We start from the raw sequence: 14,749 nt of genomic DNA on the forward strand, positions 1-14,749 counted from the left end.
ATTTTATAGCCAATGACGAAAACAAACAGAACATGGGAGTAGTTAAGTGGTATTAGTAATTCAATCACATCTAATACCATCTAATACACTGAACCAAACATGCCCAAAGAATGGCAATTAGGAATTAAATAAAATAATGGTAATTCTCTATAATAATCGTTTTTACTCCATGTGTAAAACACTCCTTTAAAAGAAAATAAAATTTTATCATATCTCTTGGCTATTACTCACATTTTTCTATTTTAATTGTTGGTGGCTCTTGCTAACTGACTAAATGACTATAGCTTTTCATTAATTTTGAATGTACAACGATATTAAAAGGATACAATTAAATAAAAAGAAAGTGAAAAAGGTGCATGCCTTTTCATGAGCATTTGGATAGTAAATTATTTTAAATAAGTTACTTATGACATGAGTAGCTTATCTTTGTTTCTACTTATCCAGTTAATAATCATACTTAGTAAATAATATACTTATTAACCAAAAAGTAAAAAAGAAGATTTGTTTCTAATATGATAAGTAATTATCCCTCAATTTACTTAGTCTCCCTCACATTTATCATCCATGATGCGGGGCCAACCTTTGATGTGGACCATTCATTGTGTGGGCCCAACCCTTAATGTAGGTAGTCCATCATGCCGGGCCCACCTTGGATGTGGTCCGTTCATCATTACAACCTAACCTTTAATATGCACTATCCATTATGTAGAGCCCACCTTTGATGTTGGCTATCCATCAAGTGTAACCCACCATCAATGTTATTGTCCACCATGTAAGGCCCACCTTTAATATCAATTGCCCATCATGTAGAGCTCACCTTTAATGTGAATCATGCATCATATGGGCCTCACCTCTAATGTGGGTTGTCCATCATGCAAGGCCCTCCTTGGATATGGGCCACTCATCATTAGGGCCAACCTTTAATACTGATCATTCATTATGTGGGGCCTACCTTGACGTGGAGTATCCATCATGGGGCCTATCATTATTAATTGCCCATCATGTCGAACCCACCTTTGATGTCGATTGTCCATCATGTAGGCCCCACCTTTGATGTGGGTAGCCCATCATGCAGGGCTTGCCTTGGGCATAGGTCATTCATCATTAGGGGCTGACCTTTGATGTGAACCGTCTATCGTGTGGGGCTATCTTACTATGGGTCATCCATCATGTGGGGCCCAACTTCAATGTCCACTGCCCATCATAAGGAGCCTACCTTTGATGTGGACCATCCATCATGTAGGCCCCACCTTTGAAGTAGGTTGTCCATCATATTAGCCCGTTTTGGATGTGGGCTTTTTTTATCATTATGTGTTAACCCTTGATGTAGACCATTTATATGTGGGCCCACATTAATATAAGGTTGTCCATCATGTGGGGCCCACTTTTAATGTGGACCATCTACTGTGTGAACCCCACTTTCAATGTGCACCTCCTTTGATATAAACTATGAGAGAATCTCCTTGAACATGGACAGTGAGAAAGAGAATAAAAAAAGTCATAAGTTAAAAAATTTAAAAAATTACTTAGTAATATAAGTAGCTTTTAGCACATAAGTTACTTTTACAATGATGCTTATCAAACAAACTTAAATGAATAAATAACTTAATTACTTAATATAAGTTAAAAAGTAACTTATTTGGTTGTATCCAAACAACCCTTTGTGAAAGGAACTCAAAGTATTTATTTTTAACATATAGAAAATCATTTTAAAATCATTCTAACATAACAATTTCTTTTCTTTGCATTGCCTTTTTCTTTTCCTTTTTCTTTTTCATTTTCTTTTTCATTTTATTTTTTTAAATTTGTACAAAATTTTCATAAAGTAAATTGTTAGTGCAAAAGAAGTTAGGGTATAAACTATGAAAAATAAAAAAATCAGTAGCATGTATTGCTCAAGTCAGGGTAGAAACCAAAGCACACACTTGTTACTCCCTGAAGTTGAAAAAAAATAAAATAAAATAAAAATAAAAAAATAAAAAAACTCTTGAAAATAGCAATCGAGATTTAAAACATAGTTTCGAGAAAAAACATAGTTGCAAAATGTGTAAATTTCAATGGAGGGAACTTAGTTCGTTCAATAGCAAATGCTAGGTGAATGAGTACCTTATCTCCCAATATGAACAAATTAAAAAAGTTTTGATGGGCATGCTAAGTTAATAGGATGGAATTAGCTACAATGGATTTTATATGGCCACTTTGATAGTGCAAAGAACTGTGAGATGATCGTCTTCGGTGTTGTTGAGTTGGGCAGGGCTCATTTACCCCCAACTTAGTTGAGCCCTAAACTTGACTTAAACTTGAATGAAGTTGGGATGTGTCACTGAAAAAATGCTTTATCTTGAGACCTGCCGAACAGATGAATGATCTTAATCACTAAAGAATGGAGTCTCACCCTATTCGTGCACATTCAAGGATACTGTGCTAAGTTTGCGTAATATGCAATCATGTATAATTTGGTGATCTATCAAATGGCTATGGGTTGGGCTAAGGTTGTATTAGGGTTGGCCTTAATCTAGCCCTAGTCCTAATTAAGCTAAACTAACCTTGGCCTAACCCTAGCCTTACAGGACAAGACCAATTTGACATACATCTTAAACATATTTATTGATAATATTGTTCGTAGATCACGGTAGCTATTGGTCTTGGGTTGACATTTTATAACTGCCATAATTAATTTGTAGTTTTACCCTAAACATGTAGGAAAACATAGGTTAAAGAAGATGATTTACTTTATTAATTGCCCTTGGAAACTTGAATTTAGGCATAATGACTACTGCTGAAAAAAAATTGTGTTTTATGGATATGACTACTTCATTATTCCATGGCTACTTGGTGGGTTTTACGTCAAACATAATGTCGCTCTTATATGGTTATCTTAAGTGAGAGGACGAATGGGATGTTAAGATGAGTCTATTTGATTAGGTGTCAAGTCAATGTTCTCTTGCCCCACTCATATAGGAGTGTAAGTTGTCAATGAAAACATGATATTAATATCAAATTTATTAGATACTTGCATTTGAAGATTACTTCACGACTTTGGATCAAAGGAATCATCATGCTTAGTCCAGTACCTACTAGTTTTGACTAATCCTCGTACCTGAATGAGGATATATAAGGAATTTGAATATTCCTAATGGTCCATGCATGGGAGTGGTTGTGCACATGAATTAAATATAGAAAAGACCCAAATAATCTAACAAGGGATTTATTGGTTACTTGCAAACATTATCATAGTTGAGATTAGTTAGATTGGAACAACCATTGAGTAACTTTTCAATTGGGCCTAGGACTCAAAATATTTTGCAAATGATTTTCAACTATTAATCTTAAAACATTTTTATTAATTGAAATATTGTAATAATCCACCACTGGCTTGTATAGGAATTGGATAAAGCATGGATGGTTATGGATGATGGTGGGATTGGGTCAATTTGATTACATGATTAAGATAAGATTACATACTTCTAATATAATAAGACACATGAAAAACTGTAGAATAACAAAGTACTATATCGGTCTCTTCAAATAATCTTAATTCTTGCTTATACATATATCCTATGCCAAGGGATTTGAGAGAGAGAGAGCTTTTGGCATTCGCTTTGAACATCACCACTTGAAAGAAATAAAAATAGAAAGGAGAAGCAGAGACAGAGAATCCCTTCTCTTCCCTCCTTCAACATCCACACATCTAAAATGTGAGGTCTACTAGTAAAAAACTCTTATACATCTCCTAAGCTTTGCTCCCACATCAGTGTATTGGCTCTCATCTAATACCCTATGAGGTATAGATAAAGGAAACATCTCCTGTGTTGGAAGATTGGAATTGATGAACCAATACTCTCTTGATAGCATCCAAGGGATGAAGTTGTACTTATTTTTTAAAATTCGATAATATTTAAATAAAATTGCATAATATTAAAGCATGTAAATCTAAATTTCCAAAAATACCAACACAAAAAAAATGAAAATGATTAAAAGTTTCAAAATTTGAAAATTTTGTAGGACATCCTTGGATTTAAAATTGTTAATGTGTGTTGAATGGACCATTTGAAAATATCTTTAAACCGTCCATTTCCAGTGTAGAGCCGTGAACCACTTAATGATTGGATTGGACCAATGGGTTGGCTGGCCCATTAATCATTCGCACTTAGGCCCAAGTTGAGAGCCCAAGACCTGGCCCATTGCCACACCATGCATGAAAATACAAACGGGGTACACGTGCAGCACTGGCATGCTGGGCTGTCTATCAATAGGGTCACATTGTTGCTATGTGATGGCTCAAAAATAAATGAGCCAGAAAGCCCATCGTGGTCCAACGAAGACCAACTGTTACAATATATTAAAAAAAATTTGGCCCACATATAACAAATACATGGGGCAACCTGATGAGGTTACTAACGGAAAACTAGTGGGGTCCACCATATGAATCTCCTGCATTTTGTGCGCCCATGGCCCAGTGATTCCAAGTGAGCACTTGGGCCACTAGCCAGAGTAGGATCTTGAATCTATGCCTAACTCTCCAAGGTTTGCTGATCGGTATAGCTGTACACGAGTCGAGTTACCTCAGGCTGCTTGCTCCACTCGAAGAAGCCCGACTCGGCGACTCGCCTTGGCTCGAAGTTGGATTTGGACTGAGTGGAGTTGGTTGAAATTTTTTTAAAACCGAGTTCGAGCATGCCCAAGCTCGACTCAACTCGGATCAAACCTCAACTCGGATCGGTGACTTGGTTATTTTGATATAAATGTTGCTCGCCGAGTTTGATGGAATGACTCAACTCAACGAAGTGTTGGCAGGTAAAAATGGACAAACTGGGTGTTTGATTTTGATCCTGCTTTTTAGGTGTTTGATTTTGATGTTGCAGGCTGAGTGTTTGATTTAGTTCCACTCCTCGGTAGGAGACAGGGTGTAAAAGACAACGGATGGCTAGAAACAATTCTCAGCCGTTCGTTTTTTACGTACACTGTTTCCACCCAGGGAAGGTAGCCTATTCCTTTCCAAGTATCTAAACGACTTGGTCCACCTGAAGAAGAGGTCAGATCTCTCAAGAGTGTGCTTGAGCGTGGATGGCCAGGGTTTTACACACGTTCGCCGAGTAGCGGATGAGATCTCTCGCTGGTGACGCGCCACACGTGACGAAAGAAGACTCCGAGTCAATGCACCTCAAATCAAGGAGTTATATAATACATGGTCCGCAACTTCGCACGGTACACACGAGTTTCAATTCCAACATGTAGAAATGATTTATTCGCTAATCCAGGCCATTGTTCTGTTGAATACCACCTTGAATGCTACTAATTGTGTTCAAGATTGAAGTAGCAGCTTTTTCAGTGAAATTTGAACCGTTGTTATGTTTCTGATCTTGACCGTCAATATTTAGGCCATCATAATCATGAATTTTAAAATTTTATTAGCTAGTTTTTATGGGGAATAATGTATTCACGGTGGATTACAATAGATCAATAGTCTGGATTACTGAATTATGAACTCCACTTGCCAATCTAAAAGGCGCGTACACTTTACAGTGATACAGACCATGTGTCATATATTTAAAAAAACTTTGATACTCTGGTAGACTGTGATGGATGGTACGCAGTCACTTAAAGATCACTTACCAATTGCATATTTGAAGTGAATGTATGCCACGTGTACAAAAACTGGGCGCCTGCGTATCATAGTCTTACAGACTATCAAATAACTCAAGTTGTGGTAGTACTGGTACCATATAAGCGAGGTGCGCTCATATGGTACTGTGGGCCCCACATAAAATATGGATTTGATCTATTCCGTCCATTGTACGGAATATTTGATTTAAATACATCGAGACAAAAAATAAATCCAAAATAAATCTCTGGTGGACCACATTACAAGGAGGAGTTGGAGGGACGCTCAACCAATAAAAACTTCCACACTGTTTTTAGGGCCCACCGTGTTTTATACATTCCATCTAATCCATTAATAAGACATTATGAAATATTAAGAAGGGACATACCTAAAATAATTCCGCTCATGTGCGGCACACCACGTGAATTCAAAGGTCTTAGAATGATTTACATTGTTCCTCGTAATCTTACCCATATAAATTTTTATCAATCTGAAATATAGTTTCTACGGTGATGATAAGAGGATAAAACACGATGGACGGTTCGGATCGAACTAAATGTTGAAGTGGACACCATAAAAGACCGGTCCACCGCCAGCTCTGGAGGTACCGGTATCTGACTGCACCTCCATATAATAATTGTAATTGCGGATAATCACAGGACTAGGTATTTTCTCTTCCTCCGTCAGAGAGAGAGAGAGATGGTTTCTGGAGAGCGTGAGCAGCAGACGCGCCATCTGACGATCGGGAACAATCTCGGCAGCCTCATCGTACGGCCATCAGAGAGCGAAGGAGGCGGTGGAGGAAGCGATTACGAGCCCGGCGAGGTTCGGCGAGAAAAAAACAACCACAGCAACATCAACCACAACCACAACAACCGCAATGGCAACCTCAACAACAACTACAACAACCGCAATAACAACCACAACGATCGCCAACCTCTTTACTCTCGTTCACCTCGCCATTCTCGTTCCCCTCCCTATTCTCGCTCCCTTCGATTCCCTGACAAATTCCAAGACAAATTCGAAGACAAATTCCAAGGTTCGTTTTTTCCTCTTTCTAAGTCACAAAACACAAACCCTAGAAATTAAGTAGGCAAACTACCCTATACGATTCGGTTCGTGTATACAGGATTAGGGTTTGGATTTTGGAAGTTAGGGTTTGAGAAGATAGGGTTTATCTTCTAATCTGACATTTTTTTTTTTAAATTTTTAATTTTTAATTATTATTATTATTATTATTATTATTTAATGTTCTTTTGATTTTTTTTACGTTTGTGAATATCAGATGCAGAGATTAAAGTGGTTCTTTTTCAGTTTCATTTTGGTCATTTTCGATCATTGCTGCAAGATTAGAATCGAACAGAAGTGGTTTGTCTGCTTGTCTGGCAAAACCCTAGAAAAAAATCATTTTCTTCTTTCAGTTTGGGTTGTTTTGCTAATATCACTTGAAATCTATTTTAGTTTTTTACAGTCCGGAAAACAGTCATATGATCTTAAAAAAAAATTATTTATCGTGAATGGTTTGCTCTTTAGCACTGTTCGGCCTGGATTTTAAACTGTTCGGCCTGGGCCTATTGAAAATTTTGCTTTTGCCCGGCCCAAGCTTGGCCCATTGACAGCCTTATTCTTTACTTTAGGGTTTGAGGATTGATGTTTTTTGGGGGCAATTTCCACGATGGGGATGGTTCATTGGATTTCTCTCTCTTATATATGAAAAAAGATGGAAAAGAAAAGGGAATGGTCTGGTTATTAGGTTGTGTTGAAATTTGGGATGATTCAGTTTAATCAATAAGAAAATATATAAAGGCAGAAAAAGTAGAAAATGATATTTACTGGTATTTGTAATTAGTGGTGTTGCTGGGCTGGGTACCTGAGCCTGGCCCGACATGAACCTGGTATGGGTGTAGGTGAGTGGGTATGGTTGGTTTGGTATTTTTTTCAATTATGATTAATAAACCATGCTGGCATGGGTATATCCCTGCCCATGCACGAAGACGACTATGTATATATGACAATTCTCATCATGGGTGATTTTTGGGGCAACCGAATCATCAGTGGTCTGGATCAAATGACTATGTGCTCCACTCATACTCTCAGTCAAGGAACACATGAGCATGCATAAAAAAGAGAACATAATCAGTAATCCTTATCAATCAGTTAGTGGTGATCAACGACTTCTTGGGCGGCTCATGTGTATATTGAGATTAAGCCATTGGAACTTTTCTAAACCAACTGTTTTCACAAATTTTCTGCCTAAATATGAGTTTGCAGAGCTTGCTTTTTCAAAACATGGAATTGGCATGATGCACTGTTGGACATCTCACAAACTGTGCAAGTTAGCATGCGTGGCCACATGTGGAAATACATTTGGGCCAAGCAAATCCTCACAATCCAATTGAGTTTGGTTAGGTTTCTAATCCTAGTTAGAAAGAGTTAGAAACCTAACTGTGGTTAGATCCTTAAAACTATAGTTTTTATGCTATAAAATCTAATCTTATAAGTTAATGCTGGGATTTTCTTTTCTTTCTCTTTTTGAAAAATTTCAAAATTGTAAATGGGTACCTAGCACCCTAATGGGTATGGGTATGGCCGTATGGGTACATTACTCATTAGTGGGTGTGTGTGCATGGGTATTTTAAGCCCAACATGGGTACATTATCCATTAGTGGGTATGGGTCCCATTTCAGGCCCGGCATGGGTATGGGTATGGTTACATTACTCATTTGTGGGTGTGTACTCATTTGTGGGTGTGTGCATAGGTATTTCAAGCCCAACATGGGTACGTTACCCATTAGTGGGTATGGGTCCCATTTCAAGCTCGACATGGGCACATTACCCATTAGTGGGTATGGATCCCATTTCAAGCCCGACATGGGTATGGCTACATTACCCATCGGCGGGTATGAGTATTGCCTAATTGGTCCCCTTGTACCCAACTCGAGCCCCACCCGTTGACACTTGGCACCCTTACTCATAATGAGGAAGTAGTCTTCAAAACGCTGTCACATTCCTTTTTCTTTTTCCATTTTTGTATCCTTAAAAAAAATGAAGGAAATTGCAATTTGGCCATTGGTGCCTTATTATGCTAACAACTGCATGCTATCTTGGATAGTATGGATTTAAGTGGTGGTTTTAGAGTTTTTTTTTTTTGGATAAGTACTGAATTTTATTAAAAGGCGGCTAGATTTAAGAGTGTGACCCACTAGGGGACTGAAATCAATATGACTCGCCCCATATCGGTCCGTATCAGTCTATACAGTCCCGTTTTGGTCTGTTTAAGTCCCGTTTTGGTCTGGTGACCCATTTTGTTTTAGACTGAAACCGGTACAACACAGACGAAACCATGTCTTATTGGATTATTTTTTTAAAACCATGTTGAATAGTGCGTCCAAACACACCCTTAAAATTCAAGGTTAGTCATTTCATCTGTTTCTCAACCTCTGAATGATGAGAAAAGACGGCAGAATACAGGGACAGAATTCATGAGTGATCCTCTTGCCATTTCATCTGTTATCTCTCCCCCCACTCGCTGAATGATGACAAAAGAAAGCAGTATACAGGGACAGCGACTATTTCTGACCCTCTCGCCATTTCATCTGTAGTGATGTGTCATTTCATCTGCTACAGCCCCACAGTGCTAAAGAGGATCCGCTAAAAAATTATGTCATTACCTTTTCTTTATTTTGCAAATATTTGATGTGAAGGATGGATGTGGTGAGAAGTGATTTCATTATAATAAATACCCTTTTCTTTATTTTGCAAATATTTGATGTGAAGGATGGATGTGGTGAGAAGTGATTTGATTATAATAAATGCTAGGTTTGTCTTTGTATGTTCTTGCCAAAATCTGGATATCGGAAGTGATGCAGGACAATTAACCACTTGCTCTAAAAGCTCAAAATGATAGAGCATGGTGAATCAATCCCTTCATCTCATAGCCCAGGCCCTATATCTCATTGGTTAGGACCTCGGCCGAACCCCCCTCGTGAGCCCCACTTCACACGAGCCACCCACCCCGAGTGCACCCCTACATCCCACAGGCCACCCCACTCGAGCCCAGTGTGAAAATGCCCCTGCATTAATCACCCTTGGTGAGGAGTCTCGAACACGATATCTCCCGCTTTGATACCACTTTGATGCGGGACAATTAACCACTTGCTCTAAAAGCTCGAACTGATAGAGCATTGTGAATCAATCCCTTTATCTCATAGCCCAGGCTCCACATCTCATGGGTTGGGACCTCGGCCGAACCCCCCTCGTGGGCCCCACTTCACATGGGTCACCCGCCTCACATAAGCCACCCACCTCGAGTGTGCCCCCGCATCCCATAGGCCACCCCACTCGAGCCCGGTGTGAAAATGTTGCATTAGGAAGCGCCCTTGATCTTATTTTTTTTTAATTCCATGCACTTGCAAACATCATATGTTAAAACTAGGCATTAAAAAGAAATGGCGTAGATAGGTTGATCTCTTTCCACAGAAAGCATAAGTTCTTGGGGTTGATTCGCGTTGGTGGCAACTCATTATTTGATGATATTTGAGACCATGGTTTCTGACAGGGTCCCCTTTGTGGGCCTAGCCACCAGCTGAAAAAAATATCCTAGACTTGGGTGGGATTAGTTTTCTATTATATTGTTTTTAGAAGCACAACATGCATGTCAGCTATAGTATACTCTGTGTTGTGTACTAAAAAGATAAACACAGAATGGGTCAGAGTTCCCCACTTGGATGTTTGCCTATTACATTTTGCCTATTTGGGATAAACTCCTTATTTGATACAGTAGAAAATTGGTATCAGGCACCTCAATTTTTGATAATTTTCTTTGCTAAATATTATATCATTTGTAGCTCCTACCTACGAAAATGTTCTTTAAAGAAAATCTTGCTTTGTATGGACCAACTTTCCATGATGAGAAGTTGTATAAAAAAATAGGGCATAACATATCCCTTCTGATGAATTTATGCTGCTTATATCACTTGCTACCGTTTTGTGTGGAACACCTATGCTCTATGGATTGTACTGTATGTTGGGTATGTTGGCCCGCTACAGAATTGTCAACTGAGAATGAACTTTGCTGTTGATTGTTACAGCTTTTGAAGTTGCTTGGTGTGGGTGCAAGACTCTTGGTATTGAGCAAGGGTTATTTGTTCTCATGCTTGACTGAGAATTGTTTCCGAATTGCAGTATGACCCAGAATGTGTGTGATGGTTTGTAAAGTCGGAAGATGGATACCTGCATTTCACATAAGAACTCAAGGGGTGCAGTAGGTGAACCTGTTTCAGTCGGTTGGTTGAATCATTGGTGGGTTCTTTTTGGTTTAGAATGATGCAGTTAGAGTGGCAGTCACTGGGTTTCAATCTGAAGCTGGAGTACTAATTGGCTCTGTCTGATGGATGTGGCACATGCTCAGGAATTTAGAGGCGTTCAAAGGACTAGATTTAGGAAGGAAAACTATCATGTCTTCATCGAATGATTAATGAGAGAGCTTTCTATTTTTTTTTCTATGTTGCTTTTGAGTGTTACTAACAGTAGGATTCATTTATTTGGGGTTCGTTGTTGTGTGGTATCATGGTAGTTCAACTGTTCAACTGAAAGGGCTTAATCTCAGAAGGCGGGATCCATGCCAAATGAAGGTCTTTTGTTTGTGAAGATGGTCTTCTGTCTTGTAATTTAGCAGATTTGATTTTGTGCCGATTTTGGTTTATCATTAGGGCTATAAATTTTGATTTCACGGACTCGTGGTGGTTTGCCATATTCTTTTCGACATAGTAAAAGATGAGGTTTGGCTTGATAATGGAAGTTGACACAGAGGTAAATCGAACTTGACAAAGAGGCAGACAACTATTGTTTTGGGCTTGATAAAGCGGGTGGAAATGATTCTGGTGACTCTGGAAATGATTCTAGTATGGGATGGGGATTCTCTCAACAGCTTTTATTGGGGAATAAACTTTCAAGTTATTGTATTGAGCTTCTTTAAACAAGATTCTTTGACCTCTAAGGAGAAACACCGGACAGAACATGTTTTGTCATGGTTGAATTGGGTCATATTAGTGATGTAGTGATTCCTCCTGCTTGTGGAGTGTTCCCATTGGGTTCATACTGTAGGTGCCCCTGATAGTCAGTCTTGCAGAGGATCATGCATGTTGTTAAGCATTATTTAATGACATTTAGGAAGCCCATGAAAAATCTTGGTAAGTTTTGTCATTAGAGATGCCGATTGCTTTCCCCTTTAAATGGTTGTAGGGGCATGCACAAGTAAACAATTACTATTTGGGATTGGTGCCGATCTATGGTTCTTTCCAGCTCTTCTGGAAATGTCTCTGGCATATGAACTTATGGTAGGTCTTGGGTGGAATTTTTTTTAATTGCTTTTATGGGAGAGCCAATATTTTCGTTGCTGAATTGAGCTTATTCATGGTGTGGTATCTGAAACAAGTGGCTGTGCTGTAACATAGGCTATCAGTTATTGATTTTTTAGTGATTCCTCTTGCTCTGATGGGGTGCTCTCATCTGGGTTTTTGCTCTTGATGCCATTGATAGTTGGATGGTCTGCTGAATCAAGATCTTCACATGGATTACAGCTGGGATCATGGTTTTGGCATTGGTTTCTTCTTCGCTATTAGGAAGCCTGTGAAAATCTATCTTTTCTTGTTTTCCTGTTTATCTGTTTAGTGGCAGATACAGATGAAATGCCAATTTGAATTAGCACAATCCTGAGGAATCCGGTGAAGGATCTGATTGTTTCTTGCTGTGGATCGTCAGTTTGGTTTATATTTGCCGACGCCTAGGGCTTAATGCTGTATCTGTGACATAGATGGATTTAATTTCAATATGTAAGCCATTGGACTAGTGCAATCCTTTGCATACTGCAGATGACTGGGGTTGTTATTTGATCATGGTTATCAGCTCATAGCTGCAAGTCTGGTAAAGTAGCTCATAACTTTGATCTGCGGCTTGTGAGATCAATGACTACAGCAGGCTTGTTGTGAGCTTATTAGTCCTCCATTAACATTCTTGAATTTGTGACACACATGCGCCCATGGAAGAGAGACCATTAATGCAGGTAGCCCCTTGTTTCAAACTTATTTGGCCACTGGCATTCAGTGTGCTAGCGAGGTCAAGAACCATATGCTTTCATAACCATTGTCTTTTGGCTTTTTCTTTACGCTGGAATGGTCATTTCTTATTCTTGAGGTCTTACTGTCATTTCAGGATATGGGAATGGGATGCGTGCAGGATCTATTTCGCCTCTGAGCCAGAGGATGCGTGCAGGCTCTGTTTCACCTCTGCGCCAGAAGGTGCGTGCAGGTTCTGTTTCGCCATTGCGCCAGAGGAAAGCAAATCATCGCTATGGTTCTGATTTCAATCATCCAGGTGGCCCACGTCATGGTCCTGGATATACAGGTGGGAGGGGTCGTGGTAGATTCCGTGAATTTTCACCCCCTTGTGGGCGAGGCGGGGGTGATAGATCATTTGGGAGAGATTTTGAATCCTTTGACGAGCCTGGACTCCATCCTTCATTCAAAGATGAATTCATGGGTAGAAACAATCCAAATGTTTCTCCAAGAGAAGGAGACTGGATTTGCTCAGAGCCCTCGTAAGTCATTGCTTTCCTTTTACATGGAGTCACAGCATGAACTCTTTCACTCCCAACATTCTGTTGTCAGTAATGTTTAAGCATGTGGAATACACCTGGAAATCCTTCATGTTGTTTGAGTTTGACTTGATTGAGTTGATAATAGCTCAGTGATTTTGGGAAAAAGGTTGGGATCTTGGATCAGTGCTTTCAGCATCGCTATAACTTGTCCGCTCTGTTCTTTCTTCAAGTGGTGATTTTTTGGAAAATTGAGTTTATTCCTTGAGATGGTGGTGGTTTTCTTTCTCAAATCCTCATGCATTGTATGTTTCAGATGTGGGAATTTGAACTTTGCACGGCGAGCCTACTGCAACAACTGCAACAAGCTTCGGTTCGAGCCTCGAAGTGGTGGACCTGGTGGTAGCCCTCGAAGGAGCTATCTGCGCCCACTGTCACCGCATGGACCGTCACCACGCTTCCCTGCCCCACCCAGGGAACGTGGCCGAGGAAGGGGCGTGAATGGTTATGGATCTCCTCACGGTTGGGGAAGAGGTGGTGCCAGAGAATCTCCTCGTGGTTGGGGCAGAGACAGTCCCAGAGAATTCAGAATGGGCCCACCTCCTCTTCGGCATGTGGAAAGATTTCCAGATCACCATCTACCAAGGGAGAGGCCAGATTATCACAACGAAGATGGGTACAAGGGACGAGGTAAGTTTGACAGGCCAATGCTGCCTCAGTGGGGCCACCGAGGCCGCGGGAGGGGCAAGTTCTTCCATGAGAGGAGAGGGTATGCTGCAAATGACTGGCGGACGCCTTCGCCACCAATGCCATTGTCTCCACCTCAACGGGGCCCATGGGGACATGACGGGAGGGAGAGGAGCCGGTCCCCAATGAGATGTGGGCTGAGGGATTACCATCGGGATTCTTACATGGGCAGAGGACGAGATTATCGACAGGGCATGGGGCGAGGGAGGAGGATCCACGGTGGGTACTGAGAAAGAAATGGGTGAATGGTGGTGCCTGCAAGAGCAATGGATGGTTGAGTGCCCATGTGTTTGGCTGTGTAGAATATTTTTGTAGTGGATCTCCGTCTTATCTTTCTATTCAAATGAGTTCTTTGTTGCCTTTGCTTAATAGAGATGAATCTTTTGGCAGAATATCTGTAGTATACTTTAGCAGATCAGTGTCTTTCGAGTGTTTAGGGGGAAACAAGAACATGTACTAGAAATAGAATTCTACCTCTCCTCTTTTCTTTTCCTTTCTTTTTTCGTTTGGAAGAATTTGCTTATTTTGATAATTTGACGAGAATATTCATCTTGGGCCCTTTATATGGAGTACTTTTTAGTTATCTGTAATGGCTGAGCTTTTCCATTTCCTTGTAAAATCTGATGTCATTATGATTTTCTTAACATCAAAGCTGTTATGCTTTCAAGGTTTTTAGAAATCTGTAAAAGTTGATGAGATAGCTCTTATAACACTGGCTGTTGGGTGCCACTTAAATATGAGTTCATATCATTTTATTTTATTTTATTTAGGGTGTGTTTGGTTGCTCTAAATTTCATGAAATA

General features: G+C 39.9%; 1 protein-coding gene across 1 annotated transcript; it reads left to right on the plus strand.

Moving 5' to 3' along the window:
- The first annotated feature begins 6,249 nt into the window (after window positions 1-6,249).
- Window positions 6,250-14,536, plus strand: LOC131252841 (uncharacterized). Its single transcript, XM_058253589.1, has 3 exons — window positions 6,250-6,644; window positions 12,818-13,202; window positions 13,516-14,536. Exons 1-3 carry the CDS (start codon window positions 6,305-6,307, stop codon window positions 14,174-14,176), a joined length of 1,386 nt encoding a protein of 461 aa, XP_058109572.1. The 5' UTR covers window positions 6,250-6,304; the 3' UTR covers window positions 14,177-14,536.
- Window positions 14,537-14,749: the final 213 nt, after the last annotated feature.

The sequence above is a fragment of the Magnolia sinica genome, chromosome 8 (genome assembly GCF_029962835.1).
Source record: "Magnolia sinica isolate HGM2019 chromosome 8, MsV1, whole genome shotgun sequence".
NCBI classification, from domain to species: domain Eukaryota; kingdom Viridiplantae; phylum Streptophyta; class Magnoliopsida; order Magnoliales; family Magnoliaceae; genus Magnolia; species Magnolia sinica.